At 36.4% G+C, this 25,128-nt stretch overlaps 1 protein-coding gene across 5 annotated transcripts in view; it reads right to left on the bottom strand.

The window, feature by feature from the left end:
- lypd6 (LY6/PLAUR domain containing 6) overlaps positions 1 to 25,128 on the bottom strand; it is a 47,391-nt gene that overhangs the window by 8,890 nt on the left and 13,373 nt on the right. Inside the window, exons 2-5 of one of the 5 annotated variants that reach the window (XM_052142916.1) lie at positions 20,372 to 20,543; positions 11,914 to 12,012; positions 10,502 to 10,632; positions 4,430 to 7,885 (exon numbers count right to left, since the gene is read on the bottom strand). In XM_052142916.1, coding sequence (XP_051998876.1) covers positions 7,712 to 7,885; positions 10,502 to 10,632; positions 11,914 to 12,012; positions 20,372 to 20,495 — 528 coding nt within the window. In that variant the 5' untranslated portion in view covers positions 20,496 to 20,543 and the 3' untranslated portion in view covers positions 4,430 to 7,711. Of the gene's footprint in view, positions 1 to 4,429; positions 7,886 to 9,467; positions 10,038 to 10,501; positions 10,633 to 11,913; positions 12,013 to 20,371; positions 20,544 to 25,128 lie in introns of those variants that run through there. The other 4 variants (XM_052142917.1, XM_052142914.1, XM_052142915.1 and 1 more) reach the window with 4 other exon arrangements.

Here is a 25,128-nt window from a genome sequence, read left to right as displayed (position 1 = left end):
TAATTGTACAGCATTTATTAATGTTAGTTAATGTCAGCATACTGTATACGTTTGTAGTGCCTTAACTTATGTTAACATATTGAAATTGCAGTGTTAAAATGTATTAGCATGTAAAAATGAACATAAACCAAGACTAATAAATGCTATAAAAGTAGTGTTCATTGATATTTCATGTTAACTTTTAACTAATGTTAACATATATAACATTACTATGAAGTGCCACCACCATGGAGTGGTGGTGGTGTAGTGGGCTAAAGCACTAAACTGTTAATCAGAAGGTTGCTGGTTCAATCCCCACAGCCACCACCATTGTGTCCTTGAGCTAGGCACTTAACTCCAGGTTGCTCCGGGGGGGGATTGTCCCTGTAATAAGTGCACTGTAAGTCGCTTTGGATAAAAGCGTCGGCCAAATGCGTAAATGTACCCTATTTTATTTTGGTTCATTTCGTTTTTATTTCTTCTTTTGCTCCAAACATCACCTCCTTTTCAGAAGATAATAAAATGTAAAGCTGACCTTGGTGCTTGTGCAATTAAACAACTTTGTTTAACCCTGCTGAAAATGTCAATGCTGGTTTATGCTGGATAGTGCTGGTTTGGTAGTCTAGCAGGTGGACCAGCATAGCCAAGATGTTAAACAGAAAACTGTTTGACTCATGAAGTCTTGCTAGATAAAGGGATAGTCCACCTGGAAATGAAAATTAATTCATTATTAACTCACCTTAGTGTCGTTCTAAACCAATGTAACTGGTTTAGAACATCTTTTTCGGTACACAAATCTACTTAGTGATGTCATAACATGGCAGTGGATGGTGACCACTCGTCAAGCTTCAAAAGGACACAAAAGTTTTATTCAGAAGTCTAATAATTTTTTCAACGTGACTCATGCCGAAGGTGCACCAATAAGGTTTGGAGCATAGAACCAAACATACAAAACATGTCTGATGAGTTTGAATTCGAAGAGGAGATGCATTTCTTTGCCCAGCCTTACATGTATAAACCACAGTATTCAGAAATCAAACTGTGAAAGATTGAAGAGCTGCACATACATAAATAAGCCACAGTCTGATTGAAGCATACAGGCAAGTTTTTACTTGAACGGCCCATCTCGCAAGGGGGTGCACTCTCATGAACGCTGACAGGAGAGCTTTTCTCAAAAAACCTTATCATATGCCTTCTGAACAAGGCATGAGTCATAATGAATAATTTATAACTTTTATGACTTCTGAATTATACTTTTGCATCTTTTAAATCTTGAGTAGATTTGTTTTTTCAAAATGTACCGAAGAAGAGAAAAGGTTTCACTGGTTAAGAACAACAGGAGGTTCAAATTTCTGGGTGAACTATCCCTTTAAGAAGACTGGTGGGGTCTCCAGCATTCCATGTCCCAAGTCAAGTCATTTTTATTTGTGTAGCGTGTTTTACAACACACATCGTTTCAAAAGCGGCTTTACAGAAAATCATGCATTAACAGACCATGAAACTGTAATATCTATAAAGTCTTAGAGTCATCATTGTGTAGTTTGATTAAATACAATTGTATACTGTGTATAAAAATAAATAATTAAATAATAATTGTATTTTGAACCCCTGTGAGCAAGCCCAATAACATTGGGAGAATCCAGACTCACTGTGGGGGCCAGTTCCCCTCTGAGGATCCGGATACAAAACACAACATATGCTGGTCTTTTGAACATGAACCTGACACATCACATGACCTCCTGTAGTGGGTTTTATTTGTTTGTAGAAAAGTCATGTAAGATAATGCCATAAAAGAGACAACATGAAAGACTTCCTGGTCAAGGTTTCTGAAGGGATTGTCTCCTCTGGCCCTGCAAGGCAGCTCTTCTGTTTTATTCTTTGCCCTCCACTCATGTTCTCATATGACACAACCCCTATGTTAAAAGGTCATTGAAGATCCAGGTTTCTACTGTCACAATAGCAGAGTTATCACCCTCATGACTGACTAAAGTCGACTTCATATTTAACCTGTAGTCCATCTGTGACACAAATGAACACAAGGCCGCAGGGTTTTCACCTTTGACCTCTGGCATTAGGCTTAATAAGAGTTTCCTCTTTCTTGCTACATTTCAAAAAGCCACAACTACATCATAAATCTAAAGACCAATAAAATAAGATATAAACCTGTCTAGATATTTCAAAGATTAAATGTGAGTGATATGAGCCATTGGAGTCAGTAAATCCACAATAATCAGCTTATGTCAGCTCTGACTTAAAGGGAAAGTCATCCCAAAAATGCAAATCTTGTCATTATTTACTCACGCTCAAAATGTTCCAAATCTGTATGGCTTTTGTTTCTCCGCAGAACACAAAATGGGATGTTAGGCAGAATGTTAGCCTCAGTCACGATTCACTTTCAATTTATGGAAAAAAGTAGCAATAAAAGCGAACAGTGATTTTGGCAAACATTCTGCCAACTTGTAACATCTCATTTTGTGGTGCACTGAGGAAAGAAAGCTATATGGGTCTGTAACAACATGAGAGTGAGTAAATGATGACAGAATTTTGATTTTGGGGGGAATATTTCTTTAAAAAGTAACTATTCCTATAGAACTATTCCTTTAAATAGTAACTATTCCTATAGAACTATTCCTTTAAAAACGAACTATTCCTATAGAACTATTCCTTTAAATAGTAACTATTCCTATAAAACTATTCCTTTAAAAATGAACTATTCCTATAGAACTATTCCTTTAAAAAGTAACTATTCCTATAGAACTATTCCTTTAAAAAGGAACTATTCCTATAGAACTATTCCTTTAAAAACTAACTATTCCTATAGAACTATTCCTTTAAAAAGTAACTATTCCTATAGAACTATTCCTTTAAAAACGAACTATTCCTATAGAACTATTCCTTTAAAAACGAACTATTCCTATAGAACTATTCCTTTAAAAACGAACTATTCCTATAGAACTATTCCTTTAAAAACAAACTATTCCTATAGAACTATTCCTTTAAAAACGAACTATTCCTATAGAACTATTCCTTTAAAAAGTAACTATTCCTATAGAACTATTCCTTTAAAAAGTAACTATTCCTATAGAACTATTCCTTTAAAAAGTAACTATTCCTATAGAACTATTCCTTTAAAAACGAACTATTCCTATAAAACTATTCCTTTAAAAAGTAACTATTCCTATAGAACTATTCCTTTAAAAACGAACTATTCCTATAGAACTATTCCTTTAAATAGTAACTATTCCTATAGAACTATTCCTTTAAAAATGAACTATTCCTATAGAACTATTCCTTTAAAAAGTAACTATTCCTATAGAACTATTCCTTTAAAAAGGAACTATTCCTATAGAACTATTCCTTTAAAAACGAACTATTCCTATAGAAATATTCCTTTAAAAACGAACTATTCCTATAAAACTATTCCTTTAAAAACGAACTATTCCTATAGAACTATTCCTTTAAAAACGAACTATTCCTATAGAACTATTCCTTTAAAAACGAACTATTCCTATAGAACTATTCCTTTAAAAACGAACTATTCCTATAGAACTATTCCTTTAAAAACAAACTATTCCTATAGAACTATTCCTTTAAAAACGAACTATTCCTATAGAAATATTCCTTTAAAAACGAACTATTCCTATAAAACTATTCCTTTAAAAACGAACTATTCCTATAGAACTATTCCTTTAAAAACGAACTATTCCTATAGAACTATTCCTTTAAAAACGAACTATTCCTATAGAACTATTCCTTTAAAAACGAACTATTCCTATAGAACTATTCCTTTAAAAACGAACTATTCCTATAGAACTATTCCTTTAAAAACAAACTATTCCTATAGAACTATTCCTTTAAAAAGTAACTATTCCTATAGAACTATTCCTTTAAAAAGTAAATATTCCTATAGAACTATTCCTTTAAAAAGTAACTATTCCTATAGAACTATTCCTTTAAAAACGAACTATTCCTATAGAACTATTCCTTTAAAAAGTATCTATTCCTATAGAACTATTCCTTTAAAAACGAACTATTCCTATAGAACTATTCCTTTAAAAAGTATCTATTCCTATAGAACTATTCCTTTAAAAAACGAACTATTCCTATAGAACTATTCCTTTTTTCCCATATAGCTCTTCAGATCACTCATCATCCTGATAATGTAATTTAATGTTATTTAGCACCGATATGGACTTAAGAGTGGTTAACTATAGACACAAAAGTAAAAAGAAAACACCACAAGACAAATTTAGAAATTTAGGTTTGTCCTTTTGGGTGGAAAATCTGCAGTAGTGTACAAAGAGATTGAGTGGAAAATATCTGTTGCGTGACTCAAATAGCATGTCTCTTATTTGACAACACTCATTGCAAGAACATGCACAAACTCATTTGTGTTTCTTCTTGAAACATGATTCTGTATAATGTAGCAAAAACAAAGTTCACTTTCGAGATTCATTTTTATTATCAGTAAACAAAACAATGGTAAACTTTCTTACATTACAATTAATACATAACAACACAAGTAAGAAACAACCACAGGTGTTAAAAAATTACTCCAAAGCTGTGATTTAAAACATACTTATCTTTAGCTTGACATTACAAAGCACATCCACATTTATATACACAAGAATATACAGGAATATTCCAAACAAGCATAGAAAAAGTCTTGGCACATGTTGGCATGCAGTAGTCCCACTTTTGTAAGTAGAAGAAGATCATGCAAACTCATTACAAGTCCTATTATTATTATTATTTTGTTACAGTTGAGATGAGAGTAAAAAAATGTACATAATCATAAAAATCTGAGCTAAGGAGAGCTGATTTTATATCAGCACATTCTGAGAAAAGATTTCTGCATAAAACCTCAGTTAACCTTCAAAAAGTTTGGCTGGGTCTACTCAGGTTAAAGGTGTTCTATTCATTAGTTAACTGGCACTAGGTGATCCATAATTACCTGAGTAAATACACTAGAGTTTTAGCCCTTCTGTGATCACCATTCCCTTAAATGTTACTGATTTCAGCGAATGCTACAATACTTTTCATATCTCAACATATCTCTTTCATATCTTTTTCCAAGACAAAGCAAAGACAGGAAATAGATTTTCCAGCTGGGGAGGTCGCCAAAATAAATCATAAAGCTAGAAAAACAATTACAATAAAATAACAACTCAACACTTTTTTACTGATGGCACTGTCAGCTAAGAATCATGATTAGGAAATGTTAAAGCACAGAACAATGGATTGACAAATGTGTTTTAGGAACATACATTATAATAACAAAGCCCTACACTGTAGGCTATATTGTGGAGGCCAAATGCTAATGAGGAATTAGGTCATTAGAAATTCTTCAAAAGTCACTAAAAGCATCCACATGACAAAAATCTGTACACAAGTGCTTTAAGATTATGTTGCAATATGTAACAGTAACAAACAAGAGTGCAAAAACTAAAATAGAACGTTCTTTTAATAGGAGTGAGGAAGCACTTTTTTTCCATACTGTTTCTAGATGAAACATAGAGCTTGTTTCCTAGGTGCCAAGCCCTTCCCCCATGTTGACCAAAATACTCTAACCATACAACAACGATGAGAGGAGTTACCTGTTTTGGGTGGAAAGTTAGCTTGACTCCTAAATTATGCTCAGTCGCCTACAAAAAATGAATACAAAAATAAATATATCTTTACAAATGTATAAAACACGAATCACATTGATTAAAAACAAAGTTGTGCAGTTTTGTTTCAGTTTTGCCATAAATATCTCACTTCCCACCCTAACTCTTCCTTTCCTGTGTACAGCATGGTCCAGTTCAGAGCCTGCTAGACAAGTCCACACAGGCTGAAGGAAATGACTTCAAAAACTTTGGTTTTTAACCCATATTTTTGAAGCTGGTTGTAAGAAGTTCTACAGTATTGCATCCTGGACCACCGACTAAAATAACGTAGAAGGAACAAAAACACAAATCGTAAGCCGATGAAATAGTTTTTTGTGGAACGTAACCCAAAATGGAAACAAAGTCAGTTGTTCCGAAGTGAAAATGTTACTTTATTTTAATGATAAAAAAATTATTTTTATTTGCGATTTTTTTCTTCATGAAACTAAAGACCAAAGGGTTTATCACAGTAAACTTTCAGAACTACTCCACTTTCTGTTGAATGAAAAAATTTGAGGTTTCTCTCTTTTTAGTCGAACATCAGCATATGCTTTGGTTCTGAATAAAAACGCTGCATCACACATTTCTTTTCCTAATTGCACATTGTGGATTTAGCCTTCAAGTTGAAGACCTTTCTTAACAAATATATATAATTACTACATACACTATACAGGCACGATTAAAATATTTTTAGACATAAAAAGTTAATTTCTCAGTAGTTTTCAAGTCTTCACTGGATTATTGTTAATTATGATGCATTAGAACAGATATGTAAGAGCCAAGAGCGATGAATGTGTCCTTCTGTTTTACCCCAATGTTGGTTATTAAAGCATTATAGAAGTTGATTCTAGTACTTTATTAGCTCCTGAAGAACATGGTCTGTGCTGGCACACTCAGGGGGTACAAAAACATTTAGTCCAAATACAGATTGTGTATGCAGAACTGATATATTTAGGCTATTAATGGTAAATTATTTTAGGCCTCACAGCAAGAAGGTCCCGGGTTCGAGTCCCGGCTCAACTGGGGCTTTCTATGTGGAGTTTAAATGTTCTCCCTGTGTTTGCATGGGTTTCCTCCGGGTGCTCCGGTTTCCCCCACAAGTCCAAAAACATGCATATAAAGTTAACTGAAGACTCTAAATTGCCCCGTAGGTGTGAGTTAGAATCCCCCGGCCACTGGGCGTAAAACCTGTGCCAAGTCAAATATCATGTATGTGGCGAGCCTAACGGGAGCAGCCGAAAGAAGAAGAACTGTAATTGATTTTAGATCATCAGATGTATATTTAAAATATTTTTTGGGATATTTAATATTATTGAAAATGCATTATTTGATCTAAACTACTATACAGTATACTATACATATTATGATTTTTATGCTGATAATTCAAATAAAATGTAATCACTTATTTTCAGAAGTCCCTTATTTTTATCTTGTTTCTCTTAGCATAGAGTACAGTCATTTTAAAAAGAACAATAACTGTAGGAAGGAGGCCTTTGAGCGCCGGAAACCAGAATGAAAAAGTACTGTTTCAGCTTAGAACGAAACAAAAGGATAAACATTTTGTTTTTAGTCCCTATCCTGGACTATATTTTTTCATAGTAAACAGGTGGCATGGTGGCCCAGTTGTTAGCACTGTCACCTCACAGAACTAGGCCAAGTCCTAGAGTTTTCCCTTTGTTCGCATGTGTTCTTCCAGGTGCTCTGGTATCCCTCCAGTCCAAAAACATGCAGGTTAAGTGAACTGAAAACTCTAAATTGCCCGTAGGTGTGAGTGAGAGTGTGAATGTGTTTGTCTGTGTGTTAGCCCTGTGATGGACTAACCATCTGTCCAGGGTGATACCCTGCCTACGACCCAAAGTAGCTGGGATAGGCTCCAGCACTCTCTGCGACCCTACATAGGATAAGCAGTTATAGAAATTGGATTAACATTAGTATAAGAATCATGAAAACGTATTCTTACGTCAAACAATTAACACTTCATGTTGAGAAAAGTGATGCCCACAGCTGTCCTCAAAAAGTCAGCTGTCATCAAATAATTTCCAAAAGTACTGCCATTACGGTTTATTCCACTATGGACAACTCTTTCAGTTAATACTGTGGAGCATCAGGCTGATGATACAGAAAGAAAGCAGCAGCACATGACTCTGTGCCGGTCGCATGCTCTTGTTAATGGGGGATGTGGTGGCAAAGATGGCGTCAGTCTCGTTTTGTGGGAGGGGCATGTTACAGATGTTCCCTTCACAACAGGCTGTGCACACCTGCATTGAGATAACCAAATAATACACAGATTAAAAAAAAAGTACAAATTGACAAATGTGTCTAGATTTGCATTTTTTAATTAGATTGCACTAGTTAAATGGAAATATACATTTTAGACCAAACGTTCCTTTTGCAACTAGAGGAATAGGCCTTTATCACAGTCCATGTGTCGTCACATCCGTCTCACAACTCTGTCTATGGACGATCACAGTTTTTCTAAATATGTGTAGCCAACTTGGATGCACTTGGCAGTAAACATATGATGTTTAATTGCTTCTTTGGATAAACACAAAACTTCAACATATGTGTTATCTACCACTTTAATGTGTAATAGTATCTGAGTGAGGCGAACATCAGTGCAAGTGTTCCCAATTCACAAGGAGCTGTGCTTAGTTCAGCTTAGTCCCAGAGGAATATTGTGCTCAACACAAATCCGAAGAGACAGCGTTTAAGTGTTTTAATGTCGTTGTTTTCACTATTGTTAATATAATACAGTTGTAGACATTGGGACATTTTAATCTTCATGTTCTCAAACCACAATTATATAACTCCAAGTTTACAACGATTAAACCAGTTATTTTCTGTAATCAGACTCTGGGATGGAAAGGTTTCTTTATTTGAAAATGTAAAGAAACTGACACTGTTTTTCTTTACTTAATCATGCCTTAGTAATGATTGCATGGTGAGGTGGTCTGTTTAGATTAAGTATTTGAGATGAATTGTACAGAAAATAGTCCACAATAATTCTGCGCTCTGGGCACTGTCATTGAAACAGACTGCAGTGGAAATTGTTTTACGCTACTAAGCTAAGCTTCCGCTCTGCGACCACGGACGTGTGATAAAGGCCTATAGAATAGAAGAACAAGGAGCCCTGCAACAGATGCCATGGCTCCCACAGAGCCCCCCACTGAACATTGTGTCCATCTGAGATTACATATAGAGACAGAAGCAATTAAAACTTCTCGCCTAAATATTGAGAAGAACTGTGGCGAATTCTCCAAGAAGCTTGAAACATCCTGTCTGACAACAACCCAGTAAAAACAGTTTCCAGGTGTACTTAATGAATTGGAACCTAGAATTGGTGCCTTTAGAAGGCAAAGGCGGTCACACCAAACATTGATTAAGCTATTTTATGTTTACTGGACATTTTATGATTTTACTGGAACTATTTATGGCATTAATTTTGTGTCTAAAACCTTTGCACAGTACTGTAGGTGGTGAAGTATATGCAAGGAAGACAAGACCGATCACAATTCAGTATGCAAATAAATGTAAGAAAGAAAGACCAACTGCAATTCAGTATGAAAATATTGACTTTTGGAATGATGAACATTTTATCAATGTAGGTCAAAGGGAGATTTGCAAACCTTAATGTTACATTTCTTGTATATTAAGTATTAAGAGAAAAAATAAAATCTAATATAGATAGCACCTGGATAAACCCCTAACCAGAATGCTGCTCTTCACATTGTTTGAACATGACAACTGAACTGTATTTATTTATAGGTTACACACAGATAAATTACATTCAGACAAAACACATAAATCAGAATGAACATTTCACTCCTAAATGACCCCTTGCAGTGTAGCTGTGGCATCTTTACACCACATTTATCTCTCAATCTGCCCTTCTCACATCTGCCCCCTGCCCTCCTCATAACTCTTGCCCTACTCTAGAGGTAAAAGTTAAGACACAAAGCATTCAGGCAGTGACCAGGCTCATCTTTCAAGAGGGATTACTGAGAGAGGGATTACTGAGAGAAGTGAGCATAACTCACCACTTTATCTCATCTGCAGTGAAATCACCTGAGAGGATAAATGGATTAGCTAAAGAGCAGAGTTTAGTGTCACTGACTGAGCCATATCCTATGAGCAGCAGGGGCGATCAGATATCTGTATCGTCCACTCTACATGTTTTCTTTAAGATCACTTCAAGTGGGGGCGTGGGTAACTCAGGGAGTATTGACGCCGAGTACCACCCCTGGAGTCGTGAGTTCGAATCCAGGGCGTGCTGAGTGACTCAAGTGACCAAATTGGCCCGGTTGCTAGGGAGAGTAGAGTCACATGGGGTAACCTCCTCCTGGTTGCTATAATGTGTGGTTCTCGCTCTTGGTGGGGCGCATGGTGAGTTGTGCATGGATGCCAATTCCACTGGGCATTCCAGATTGGGGAGAAGAAGAAAAAAGATCACTTCAAGTGGACTCTAAGGTGAGATGAGAATCAAAGATAAATGTGACTTCAACAATTTGCCAGTTATTTGAAGGAGGCGTAACTGTGTCTTAGAGGACACAAACATGCCCTTTTCTTGAATTTATATGGTACCTTAAGCTTGAATGGCTCCAATGGTAGGAAAATTCCCTATTATACAATTTGCATATGGGTCTGGGACCATAAATCATTAATTTGCGTAAAAAAAATGTCATGCTATTTGCATAATGCATTTTTTTTATTAATAATTTTTCCAAATAAATGCATTCAATTGACAGCCTTACTTCTGATACATTCAGTACAGTGACAATGGAACCATGACTTGCATAATTTGTTAGTATGTGGTTGCTCTTGATACACATAAGATTTAACATTGATATGGTGAGTTTTATTTTAATTGTGCTCACCTTGTTTCCTTCATGATCTATCTCAGTGCACCCTGTTGCAAGACAGTCTTCCAGTGCCACACAACGCTTTGTGACTGACACTGTGGTCCCATCCCAGATCATCTTATGATGTGTGTAGCAATATCTGCTCTCTGAAAGTTACAAAGACATTTTTTGTTCACATAATGTTAAAATTAGCATACAATGTACATCACAAAACACAACGTATCTCATTAATAGATTCAGATTCCACTGAAAAAAAATTGTTATAGGATCTTGAAGTACTTACCTCAAAAATCTTTAAAAACTGGCAAGAAATGTGGCTTTTACAATATTGCACAGTATCTATAACTATCTATTACTAGTGCTGTTGTTGGAGATGTTCTATATTACGCAGATTAACAGCTTTCATTGAATATAAAAAAGATGCAATTCAAGTTAATGGGACTGAGGCCATCATTCAACATGATCGCACAGGAAGTCTGCATGCTGTTTCCAAAAGTTCCGCTACCCTAGGATCGTCAACAGTATGGACGATCGTCTCCCATTGGACATATTTGGAACGGCTCAACAACAATTACTTTCCCTCGTGGCATAGTGCATTGCGTCAGTTGCATGGGAGACCGCAGTCCAATCCCCATTCAAACGAGGAAGTAATCACGATAAACAATCACAAGCATGATAAGGAGGTTAAATTATTATCCCTAACATTGTATTTTGTCTCTAGTAATGGTTAGGGTTGGATTTGGGTTTTGGTTGGGGGGTAGATTAAATAAAATAAGCATTTCTCTTCACTGTTTTACACCTTTTTCAGCTAAAAGCAATTCTATTTACAAATGGCTTCTGGTGACCTCTCCTGGATAAATATCAGCTAGCTTTTTAGCTTTCAGCTAAAGAAAAGATCAGGCTGCAGATCAGGCTGCGTCATTCTACCTATTTCCTTTTGTGTTCCACAGAAAAAGGAAGCCATACAGATTTGAAACAACATGACAGAATTTCAATTTTGGGTGCACTATCCCTTTAACTATGTTTAAGCATTCCATGAAGTTCCGTGCAATATTCCAGATGACCTGCAGCAGCACATGTGCTTACTGAAAGAATGAGTGAAAGGGGGTAAGAAATCCTGAGTCATTAAAACAGTGCTGTAAATCAGTCCACGCACAGCACAACCCACCTTATATGGGAGGCTATTCATGGCTAAACCTTTTACTGATTGAATTATATGGAGCAACACACAGGCATAGCAAGTCCTTTTGCAAAGTGCCTAATCCAAATGAAAGTTCATAGGCATGTGAGCATTTTGCAGAATGTCAAAAAATACTGTATGTTAGAGAAAGAGTGGCCGTGCAGTAAAAAGACAAATAATAGTTGGTTCTTTCAAAGTAATTTAAGCATTCTCTCTAATAAGACAGATTTAATGTACATGTTAGTACCTCTTGGACAGTACAAATCTGGAGCCCAGCGATTGCATTCATAGTTGTCAGGTGCATCTTCACAAGTAAAGCATTTAAATCCTCCTGGATATGGGGTTGCTAGAAAAACAGGTGACAAAAGCATAATCAATGTAAAAAGAATGGGAATGATTTAGTTTAGTGCATGCAAAACTGCTGGTAAAACAAAGTTTAACAGCTGACATCATCATTGCGAACATCCCAAACATCCTCATCTGACATATGATTTTCACAAACAGCGTTTATCAAATGAGGATCAAATGTGAGTGATGGACCTCTTATTAATTATAAATATAATTTACCAATTCAGTGGTTCCAAATGTTTTATATAAAAGTTTTAAGGAGAGAAAGCTAAATAACATGTTCAAGCGTTGGTCTTAGTGATATATTTAGGTTACACCTGCAGCAGAAAATATATAGGAGAGAACAAACCTGTGTTTTCTCTAGCAGAGGTTTGGTATTCTGTTTATAAACTAGCTCAAAACCCTATTAAATTAGAATAATTTGCATCAATTCTATCCTCAAAAGTAAACTTTCACTGTCATAGCTTTGTTACAGCTCTTGGGAAACATAATCAAACCACACTGGCACACATGAACACAAGGGACCAGTGCTGGGTAGTAACAGATTCCATGTAATCAGGATTATATAATCAGATTACACAAATCAAGTACTTATAATTGTATTAGATGACATTTTAAACTACTTGTAATCTTACTCCAATTACTTTTTATGGATTACATGATTACATATTAGCAATGACCTAGTAATGTCTAGTTCATTTTATGTCCATCGCTCTACTGTTGCTGTTGATGCAGTGAAGTCCACTGTGTGAAACTTGACACAATTGTTCCTTGTGTGATTGGTGGAACTCTGCTGTTTTGAAATATTCTGCTCTTTTATAATATATTCTTGCTGTTCAAAAGATAATAGCTTGCACCTCAGCTTTGGACTAAGCGATGGACTATCAGTAAAGTAAGGGTTCAAAGTGTTTCAGTGTTTCTTTGACCTAGGCAACACTGTTACTGTTGATTTTATGGTCATTAATTTGCATTCGTTTTATCATTTATGTTGACTTTATGATTATTAATGTTCATAATGATGCTATTGTTTTATGTAATTAAAATTAAATTGATATATCAGTGTTTTGAATTATGAACTTTGGCCATGCACTGAAACTGTCATTGCTGTTAGATTTAATGTAATGTTTAATGCACTTTTAAAAAATGTCATAACAAGCTCTTTTTTCTGAGGCTTTTTTGTTAGTAATAAAGAATGGAATATATTTTCATCCTCTTTGCACTTTTATGTTAAAATGATTATCCTACTCAAATGGATGTGACATCAAATAAAATAGAATCAGGTTGAAAGTAATCCAAAAGTAATCATTGCTGATTGCATTTTTTGTCATGTAATTTGTAATCATTACCTGATTACAATTCACAAGTAATCCGCCCAGCACTCCAAGGGACAATGATATAATGAAGGCAGATTTGTACCAAAAGGTTTAAATGTGTTATGAGGACAAATACATTTTTAATGAAAGTCAGGTCAGGGCACATTGGTGTTTTTAACCCTATTATTCATTTATAACATTTCTTCTTCCCTTAAGTAAAAAAAAAAACAATAAAATTATGCACTTCTTTTAAGATTTTATATTATTAATATGTACATTTCGATTTCACCATTCATTTGCATATGCAAATTGCCACATTTATTCTTCACTACAGTAAAAACCTAGTTTAAAAATAAAGAAAATAAGAGAATGTGTCCTGTATTGAGGGCAGATTGCTGCTATTTGGTGAAAAAAGATAAATAACATGACTTAAAAATCATGTTATGACAATAATAGCCAGTAGATGGCTGCAGTGTTCTATGCAGCCACCTTCTGTGTAGTAATTCTACATTTTATCAAAAGGTATGCATTTAGATAGATATTTATTTAGAAATTATCAAACTATTATATGTCAAAGTTTAACTTTTTTTTTTACTGTTTGAAGAGTTTTTGCAATAATGTCACATTAAGCTTACAGTCAAACCTGACCTGGCGTTACAAAGTGAAGGCTGTATCTTTTTTGCTGGGCAAGAACAGTAAAACTGTTTTTTTGCAGCAAGGCTTCAAGGTGTAGCTATGCAGAAATTGACTTTCAACAATAAATCTTCCCTGAGAAATATTAGAAAACTAGCCCTGGTCTCCCAAATATCTGAAGACACTGGACAGAGATCAATCTATGCAATAGTGCTCTTTACTTGTCTCACTCACACAAGAAAAATTATATTTCCCAAACTGCATCACAATGCACAGGATATGCAAACACTAAACTCAATGCAAATCTATAAGAATGAAATAATATAACAACTTTCCCACACATTATTGACTTTATATTACATGGCTAAAAATATGTTTTTGCTTCTAGCCATCAGGTCTACTATTCTGACTAGTCTTTCAAAACATTCAACATAGTTCATTGTAAAAGTTACGCTGTTTAATTTAATTAAGCATTAGCGTTTCCATTACAGTCTAACACACCTCCTGTAGTTCCATCAAAACCACTAGGAATTTGTGATTCCTCATTTGGAAAACCCAGTCATAATCAATAGAAGCACCTGCCAAAGACAAACACCATCTAATCAAGTGCATTTCCTCTAACATTTGCCATTAATTATTAGGGGAAAAAATCCTTGCTAAAACAGTTCTTTCTGGAAGTCCTCAGACAGATTAACCGGCTCACATGAAACAGAAACATGAGTCCCGTTTTGCCTTAAAGTTGAGAAAAACCTCTTGTTGACCTCTCTCAGCAATCATTTCAAGAATCTGATCAAGTGACCATTTCAAATAGGCCATTCATTCATGCAGATAACCCTCAAGTGTTATTAGAAACAGAGATTAGTAGTTCATTTATGACATTTCGTTTTTACAGTTAGAACTCTCCCCAAATTCTTCTGATGCCTTTGTATGTGGCCATATGGTTAGTGTACTAAAAAATGAAGATGCATCTGTATCCTCCTTATATAGAATAGTCTTAAAGGAGAGAGTAACCTTCTAAAAAGCAACAACAGTAAAATACTAAATATACACACACAACCCTCTAATTTACAACCCTCTGGTCTGGTATCTGTGTCATCATAACATTATACATTTTCCTCCTATGCATTGCATCGGATGGTCTCATAGGATTGTAAATCGATACTTGACATCTGGAGTAATAAAACTAAGTGAACTTCACCACAATGACAAATCCTCTACATCAATAAGCAACAGCAGGATATCAGCAGGTCACAGAACTAGTGTTGGGTACACAAACTATTTTGAGGTCAGGTTTATTTTAACCTTATCCACACACACATTCACACAATCCCCACTGGCATATTGAGCAGATACGGATATCTCCAGCTGTACACCGGAGAGCCAGCTCACAGCTAAAGTGATCTTGGGAGGTCCTGCTCTCTGTGATCAAAGAGTCTGGGATTTTAGAGATTAATTCTCTTAACGGAACTGAAACTCTGAACGTGAAATTAGTGACTTCTATTGTCTCTCATTATGGTCAACAATAATTGGACTTGTATGTTACCCAAAGTAACCAAATGATTCTAAAGATTCTCCAGAATGTATTGGTAACACATTATAACTTTTATTAATAAGTCATTTAAGGGGTAGTTCACTCTAAAATGAAAATGTTGTCATCATTTAATCACCATCATGTTGTTCAAAACCTGTATGACTTACTGTACTTTCTTCAATGGAACACAAAAGAGACATCAGGCAGAATGTTAGTCTCAGTAACAATTCTCTGAGCAATGAAAGTGAATGGTGACTGAGGCTAACATTCTGCCCAACATCTCCTGTTGTGTTCTACAGGAGAAAGAAATCTATAGTATGAGGGTGAGTAAATAAGGACTGAGTTTTCATTTTACAACAATCCCTTTAACAAACATTTACTACTGCACAGACGAACACATTAAATATGAATATAATGCTTATTAAAACAATAAGTATTATTTGAATGTACATTAACAAATTATGCTATTAATGAGTAAGTAAAGTTGTATTTACGTATATATCTCCTTCAACAGTCCTTTACAGATGTTCACATACAGATAATAAAATAGAGTAAAACTAAAAATAGAATTTAGAAATAAAAATCTGAGAATAAAATAGAGAAAAAAAGCCCTAGTGAATAAGTGTGCTTTGAGATACTTTTTAAAAGTGCTAATTGTGTCAGTTGCTCGTGGGCTATCAGAGAGAGAGAGAGAGAGAGAGAGAAGCTTGGGATCATAGTGTCTAATGGCTGACTCCCCATTTTTCAGTCCTGTTTTAGTGACCACCAGCAAATTGAAGTTGGGTGATCTGAGGGCTTTAGGTGGAGGGTATTTAATAGTGCTAAGGTACAGTGGTGGTCCATGAGGGAATTTTCCAGGGAGGCAAATATATAAATCAGTATTAAAAGATCAAACCAATAAAAAGATTGCAGTGGGTTCATGTTATATCATGTTTTATGCTGGTAATTCTCCCATACACACATGATCCCCTCCCCCTTTTATTTTAAAATAGTCTTGAAACCAATGTGTTATAATCTTTCCGATCACTAACCCAACACTTTTTATACAGTAAACAAACAGAACAAATCAAGCAGTGCCATCTACAGACTATAATCAATGCAAACATTTATAAATACATGGACGGCCCCATTCCATGTACAGTAACATCTACTCCATCTAACTCCATCTTCCACAGCTTCATAGAGTCAGATTTATATATATAATCTTGTTGTTCAGTCATACACGTTTTAGATACTTCAATAATTATATAATTGAATTGATATTGTCTCTTCACCTGTCATGTTAACCACAAGCATGCTTGATGAAGCATTAACGTGCTACTGAAAGCTGATTGGCTTGAATGGATATCTCTGATTCTTTTTCAGCCATATAATGAACAAAAGTAGATGACGTTGCATCATTTGAACGCAGTTAACTATTGAGAGGAGTCTTTATGCAATCAGTCTCCTCTGGCTTTTATACTGATTCATACAGTGATTTTGGGAGGTTCCACAAATGATGCACAGTCAGCTCAGTACTTCCTTTCTGCAGGAGAGGTTGGGGGGACGGCTGACCCCTCCACCTTGAAGGTGTACGTAGCGGCCATAGCTGCGCACCACAACACAGTGGACGGCAAGTCCTTAGGAAAGCACGACCTGATTATCAATTCCCATTGGCCTTTTATCAAAGATCAGAGGCGTCTCGGGCTCCCAAGAGTGACCCCTAGTGTCACTACATCGACACAACGTCTCGTTCCCTCCATCAGGTAATGGAGGTTACTAAAGTAACCAGGAAGTTTCTCACTGTCAGCAGAGGAGAGAATATCACATACCTTAGAGATGTTGCAAAGATGATAATATGCTGTTTTGCTGACATTGCTAATATGTGTTAAGCTCATCGTCAAACACTATTCATAAATTCTTGATGTGATTAATGGCACTCAGAGGCAAGTAGTACAGATAAGCAGTGTATAATGTAGTAATGCTACACTATATGTCATTACACTGACATTCAACCCCCCCCACACACACACACAGAGCAGTGATTCTGTGTCAGTGATCAAGAACAAAACAAGCCTAGTTGCAACTTGTGACAGAAATCAAGTATTTTTCAAGTAAGGTGCATTTTAATTACCAAAGAAGCACGGCAAGTCTTAACTCTCACCAAAATGCAGAATGAGAAGTTTCTGTCTGTAAGCACTTTTCATGTGAAGTTCAAAGCAGCACTTGATGTTGGCGCTGAGGCCCTGACGTGAATCATGAACGCAGCTTCACGATTTCTGTAGCAAAGTGGATAGCCACAGTCTGCCAGCTAATTAACATTGGTGAGGAAGAGAGTTTAAGAGATTGAATGCCCATTTCAATGAATATGCAACCTATGTGGGGACTAGTTCTTTCAAGTAGTCAGGCTCAAACTGCCACTTTTGGGAAGCATTTAACGTTACTTGTATTGGTGCTATTTTAGTGCATTTCTATCTTTATACTGTGGAAGGCTTTGTTTAGAAAATTTTAATAAAGCATTATATTTTTACATATTATGTTTTTTCCCCAATAAGGACATAAATGCATTTTGACAGGAAAAGAAGATATTTAGAGTGAAATTTCAGCACTTTCAAAATCTGCACTTAATCGCGATTAAGTAGGAAAAATTAAACGATTAATGGCAATTAAAAAAATGTAATAGACTAACAGCACTAGTTATTATAAATTGCTACCCACATATTTGATGAGCACATATTTTGTTGAGCCTGCTGCCAGTAATTAGGCAATTATTATTTGCCTGAAATATTAGGCAACATTATGCAATATATACCCTATAGGGCACTACATTGGGAACAATCCTGTTTCAGATATAAAATATGTGAACAAATGACTGAATACCTAAAATATGATGAGTATATCAGATTAGACCCAACCATTATTATTGGACATGGCTGAGATAACTACCATGACAACTAGAGGAGATCAAGAGCTTTAAGAACAAAGCTGGAGCTGCCCTGTCATAAACACCAGAGTCAGAAGGTCAGACAGCTCTACGCCAGCCGAAGCCATGACTGACAACTGAGGTGTGATCCTTTTGTTTGTCCTGGAATCCAAACCTGACCAAGGATAACATGGATTATCTGCAATGCACACTAAAGCTGACCTTTGCATAGGTGTTTGCTGCAGCTGTATTCTTGAGCTATAGAAATGATTGATATCAATGAAATGTAAAGGCTATCATATACATTTTGAGCTGAGGAACATTTAAATGATGACAGTACATATGTGCCAAATAGGGTTCCTTGTTATTTAATATCTTTCGTTTTCAAGGATTCAAGGGATACCCAAAATGTATTATTTTATTATTTACTTACTCACATTTTGTTCAAAACCTACATAACCTAAGCTGTGTCCCAAATGACACACTAAACTATGCACTTACAAAATGTACTATGCACTCATCAATATAGTGAATGAAATTTCAATGTGTAGTATCATCCCAAATGGAATACTTAATGTTTTTTACTACACGGAAGCCGTTTAACAGCTGATGGAAGTGACATTTCAAACCCAAGCATTGTGTTTTCGCTAGCTTTAGTGTGCTATCCACCCTCATTTCAACACTTATATCTCAATAATATACATATTCACACAGCATGGTATGATGGTAAAGCATTAACTCACTTTTGTAAGGTGCTGTCTTCAAAGAAGTTTCACTAGTTTTCATATTCTCCATTATTTACAATTGTTTTGCCAGATCACCATTGCTGCCGGTGTTCTGACAAAACATCATACCCATCAGAATGGGATACCTTCGGTTAATGCGCATGCACAGCAGTGAAATATGTAGAATTGCGCATGCGTTAAATTTAAAACATAATTTCAGCAAACCTAAGATTACAAGCGGTAAGTGTTGGTGTATTATATTGCGTATTATATACACATTACCTAATTGTTGCCTTGTACAATTCTTGTACAATCACAAGAATTGTTGACAGACGTTTTCAATATATTATTTTTAGCAAGTGGAGTCGTAAAGTCGCGTTAAAACGTTAAATTTTTCAATCTGTCTATAAACAAAGAATGTTTTTATAATTTATTTTCTTTTAGTAAGATACACAGAAATAGGTTATGAAGGGGTATGATGGTAAGTGTGAAAACTAACAAAAAAGGATACCCCAACACTTCATTTTCTATGAATCAAGACCTATAAAAACAGGGGCTATAAAAACAGCATACCCCTTTATAAACTGTATTTTTATTGAACCAGGGGCTATCAGAACAGCATACCCCTTTATAAACTGTATTTTTATTAAACCAGGGGCTATCAAAACAGCATACCCTTCACAAACACTGGTGTGCTGTTTTGACAAAGTAGGCTAAATTGACAGACCCTGCTATAAAACTCAACTTCCGGTATGCTATTCTGACAAAGTATGCTACATTGACAGAACACCGGTAACTGCGCCCTTCCGCTATGTACGGCAACCCGCGTGCGCTGAGTGCATGAAGTGTCCAACATTCCACACTCTGTTTTGACGGTTGAAAAAGTGCATCATCCGGGTACTTGTAGTGCATTTTCAGTGTAAATGTACTACTCGTACTACACATCAAAATAGCGTAAAATAGTACAGAAGCGGTTTGGAACACACCTCTACATTCTTCTGCGGAACACAGAATGTTGGGTTAGGTGTCAGTCATCATTCACTTGCATGAAAATGAATTGAAAAAAGATGCAATGCAAGTGAATGGTGACTGAGACTAACATTGTGCCTAATATCTTCTTTTGTGCTCCACCGAGGAAAGAAGTACAGGTTTGAAACAACATGAGGATATGTGAATACATTTACATTTTATGGTCCATTTAATACATTCCATTGTGTCAGAATCTAAGATGAAAGAAAGAGAAAAAAACATACGCTTACTTGAGGGATGGAGGAAAATTATGTCTTTTTCTGTAAAGTCCCTTGATTGAGCATTTTTTATCCAGCCAGTGATGGCGGTCAGCATTAGGCCCCAGGCCATAATAGGCCAGGGTTTCATTGCTGGAGGAAAACTCACATGTGCAATAAGCCAGATCCACCACAGCACCTGTTAAAGAAAACGGCTATTTATTAAACACATAAAACAATAGTCATGCCAAACCAAATGTTCTATTGAGAGGCAAATACATCTGACCTGTTTAACAACAGATTAAAGACAAATCTGCTGAAGATAGAGAGGAAACTACAGGATTAAAGCAGTTCAAAAGCATTTCAATCTCTTTTCAAAACACCGGACACAATGAGCCATGCTTGTTATTACAGCAAGTCCCTTATTATATCAATGACAATGTCAGCTGTCTGCCAATGTCCTGACCCTCCAGCAACAGTGACCATATTAGCTGTTTGGTTGTTGGCAATAGACAACAAACAGTGATCCATTGTTTCAATTAGTAAATGCCATGGTCTCACAGAATTAGTTTTTTTAAGAGAACAAAATGGACAGCAATATTTGCAATCCTTTAAATATAGTAGGCTCACACTTACTGTAGTTGAACAGAACTTGTATGTGCTTTGTGAGGCACAGTTTTGATACATTTAATCAATGACACAATTGGCATTGGCCTAAAAAAAGTATTTCAAAAATTTTCACACTTTACCTTCTAAATTGTCTGTAAAATACATTTTCTATTTAAAAGCTTTTAAGGTTTATTTTCAGCAAGTAACATTTTTAATATCCGCTACAAAGGCAGATAGGAAAATAAGAAGGATCTGTGACACTTTTCATGCTATTATTCTATAAAAAAAAATGAACTCTGAAAGGCTAAAATAAGCCTAGAGGAAAAACCATGGCTTAAACACAGAGCTGTGTGGTTTACATTACTGAAACGAAAAGCAGAGGCAGATAACACATTTTTCAGAAGTGCTTGACTAAACCGCTTTGTGTGCTTTCTTCAGTGAGTCAGGCAGGGAGGCCAGAAATCAATCCATTCATTTCTAACTTTGTATATAACTCGCACACTCTGAAATTGAACTCCTCTTTGCAAAATTGCTGACTCATAAAATCATCACGGTTACTGTTGTAACCTCTGTTCCCTGAGGGAGGGAACGAGACATTGTGTCGAATGAAGTGACACAAAGGGTCTTCCTTGGGAGCCTCACGTACCTCTGAACTTGAGAAAAGGCCAATGAGAAATTGACAGACAGAATTTGCATGTCCCGCCCCCGCATATAAGGGTATAAAGGGAAGCGGGCGTGTCTGTCAGTCAGGTTTTTGCATTAAGGAGCCGAGAATAAGGTAAGGCCGTTTACAGCGGTAGGTCCAGTGTTGTGGCAGAAGGGACACAACATCTCGTAACCTCCCTCAGGGAATGGAGGTTACAACAGTAACCGTGACGTTCCCCTTCTGTCACTCACTCAACGTTGTGTCGAATTAAGTGACACAAGGGGTCCCGTTCAAAAGCGCCATGGACTAGACCATGCTACGTGAACTGCTAACACAGGTGTAAGCAGACTGCTGCATGCTAGAAGCAACTGTATCGACCGCCCCAATGACGGCGGGGCGGTCCACGGGTACACGGAGGTCTCCCAGGTGGACAAAGCGGTTGCCTGGCAGGATTGCTCAGTAACCCCCTCCAAGGCCTGTAGGACGACAACGTCCCTGGTGTCCAAAGCCTACAGAGCCACCAGATGGTCACTTATGCTCTGCATGCCACGGCCCTCCTGCAAACCCACCAGGCCAAGGCACTTAAAGAACTGCACTTGGGTAGTCCTGATCCTGATGTGCAGCTGGAACTGCGCTCAGCAAACTGACCTCGCCCTCCGGGCCACAAAGGTCAAAGCGCAGACATTTGGACAGGTGATGGCCACCCTCATGGTCCAGGAATGACATCTGTGGCTGAACAAGATGAGCTGTTCCCATTTTCTCGGAATGGAGTTTGATTCAGTCTCAATGACAGCGTGCCTCACAAGCGAGCACACGCAGCCGGTGCTGAAAAGTTTGTTCAGACAAGGCACAGCAGTTCCATTGTGGCAGTCCCAGAGGCGATTACGCATTACTTTACAGAGAGCTTTATGACCTACTAGTTAGGTTTTTTTAAGTGTGAACTTTACGTCCTAACTTACGTGACAACATACGCACAGCTGGGGCAACCCTACCCAGCTGAGTGTAAGTTGGGACGTAAAGTTCACACTAAGGTCTTAGTAACTACTAGTTTGTTTGTAACTAAGTCGGTGCTTAATTTGATTGCATTGTATTGATACAATAAACAGCATTCATTTTCAGGTGAAGTGAGTAGCAAACCGATAAAAGCTCTCAAAAAATAACCACCTGTATGAGTCTGAAATTAAGGGCTGAGAAAATTAGTTAAGTAAGCAAAGCCTTGAGTAACAAAAAAAGACATCCTACTGATAAGAGAACACGGCTTCAGTTTCAACACAACGGTGTCTCTAGACTAGAGGCATCTTTCTCAGCATTATCTGTGGTTGAGGAATCTAATGTCATTGTCCTCCGAGCCCCAGCTGCTAGACCACAACTTTAAGAACATGTGTGATAAGAGACCTTCAACAAAAGAAAAGGACTGAGACCTGATATACGACAAAGTGGAAAATTGTGTGTGTGTGTCTGTGTGTGTGTTTTAAGCATAAACATTACAAATGCTACATGATTTACTGTGTTTAAAACAAGACAAAAATGTCTATGGGGTAATTTTATTTAAATTATATATATATTTTCACTGCAAAACAAGTATTAATATCTATGTAATTTTGCTTCTCAAGTAAATTATTTAGAAATTTATTGACAGTATTCTTAGAAATTTTAATACCTGAAAACAAGCCATAAACACTGATTAGGAAAAGTATTTTTGTGGAGTGAAATTGGCAGCCTTAAAAGGATAGGTCACCCAAAAATGAAAATGATCCCATCATTACCTCATGGCATCCCAGATGTGTGTGACTTTCAAACATCGATTTTTAGAAGAATATCTCAGCTCCGTAGGTCCTTACAACGGAAGTGAATGGAGATCAGGCCTTTGAAACTCCAAAAAGAATATATTATAAAGGAGATCTGCTGCCATTATCTCCTTTTTGAAAAATACAAACAAATGAGAACATTTTTGACATACAGTCATTTTATGACATACCATAAAATGAATGTGTATAGCATTGCTCAGAAAAATTAATTTTGGAAGAATTTGATTAGAAATGTCTCTTATCCTACTGATAAGAGAACATGGCTTCAGTTTGAACTCAAAGGTGTCTTCAGACCAGAGGCATCTTTCTCAGCATTATCTGTTGCTGAATATTGTAATCTCTGACAGGCAGACTTTAGAATCTCAGCAAATCTGAGCAAATATATTTAAAAAGAACCAATTAGAATACCTTAAAACAATTAGTCACCCCATGACAACAAATTTTAAACCATCCAAACAGCTTTTAAAACAAAGTGCTGATGTTAGTTTTAGCACCAATGAAATACAATGCAAGAAATCACTGTGGACCCTCTGTGGCATTGAACGCATGACTTCCTTTCTTTAAACTATGATACACCCAGTCACATTCATGTCATCTCATTACTGAAGGTCACTGGCTGACTCAGACCCAGCAGGGTGGAGGTAAGAGGCAGCAAGGGGAGGCATGTGACTCTCTGCAGGTTTAGGGCTCTGGAGTTCCTGCATGAGCCAATGCCAGGTGAGTAAGACTAACTCAGGTCAGAAACATGATATACTGGGTTGTGAATTGGCCTGTGAATGGCAGTCGCTCCCATTAACGGAGGGAGAGAAATGCAAATCCTCTCTTGTGACTTCCAAAACTTGCTGGACCAGATTTTGCACAAGTTTGAGAAGGGGGAAACGAAAAGAGCTGTGAGGAACCCACAAGCTGTCAGTTGTGGCTCTTTTCCAGTTTGCGACAGGCATAAATTTCCTCTATGAGTAAGATCATATGGTAGAAGCTGCACAAAAACACAATAGACAATAATATTACAATAAAACAGTCCCTTTCCATGCAACGAATATTTTTTGTATTTTTTTTTGTATATCTGGCTCAGATCCGTTTAGTTTGTATATTCTGAACAGCAAAACAACACATGCATTTTAATTTTCACAAAACTGAGCCAAACCACATTTACATGTGATTTGAAATCAATTAAAAGAGAGTTGTAGAAAAGCATTTGTCTTTTCTTTCGTGTTTTTTTCTTGATGTGACATGATTTTAACATCATACACAATGTAAAGTACACTCAAAAAAAGGATATTTGCAGGTTATCCAGTTTACTTAATTAAAATGAAATAAAGCAACACAACTTGATTTAATTCCACTTAAATTGGGACTACATGAATACTATTTGTAGCATTGTTAAAACTGGGCAGGGGATTTCCATTTTCCAACAATTGGATGGGGTGAACAAATGTAGAAGTGTTATTCTATGCATTTTTGAGCAAAATGAGAAGAGGATATTTTTTTATTTGTTTAATGTTCTGGTTTATTAGATTGGTATTTTAAAAAAGTTTCTGTTAGGCTGAAGTTTGGGGGGTAACCATTGTGGTGAATATTGGTGCTTGTGTTTAGGTTTACTTATACTTTCAAATGATGTTTGACTTAGCTCCATAAGCAGTTGCTAACAATTGACAGTGCAACTATTCCTACACGTGCGCACCTGGCATATACTAATAAAGTAAATTGTATGAAATTAA

This window comes from Xyrauchen texanus, chromosome 14 (genome assembly GCF_025860055.1).
Source record: "Xyrauchen texanus isolate HMW12.3.18 chromosome 14, RBS_HiC_50CHRs, whole genome shotgun sequence".
NCBI lineage: Eukaryota > Metazoa > Chordata > Actinopteri > Cypriniformes > Catostomidae > Xyrauchen > Xyrauchen texanus.
This window is presented reverse-complemented; position numbering and strand designations above follow the sequence as displayed.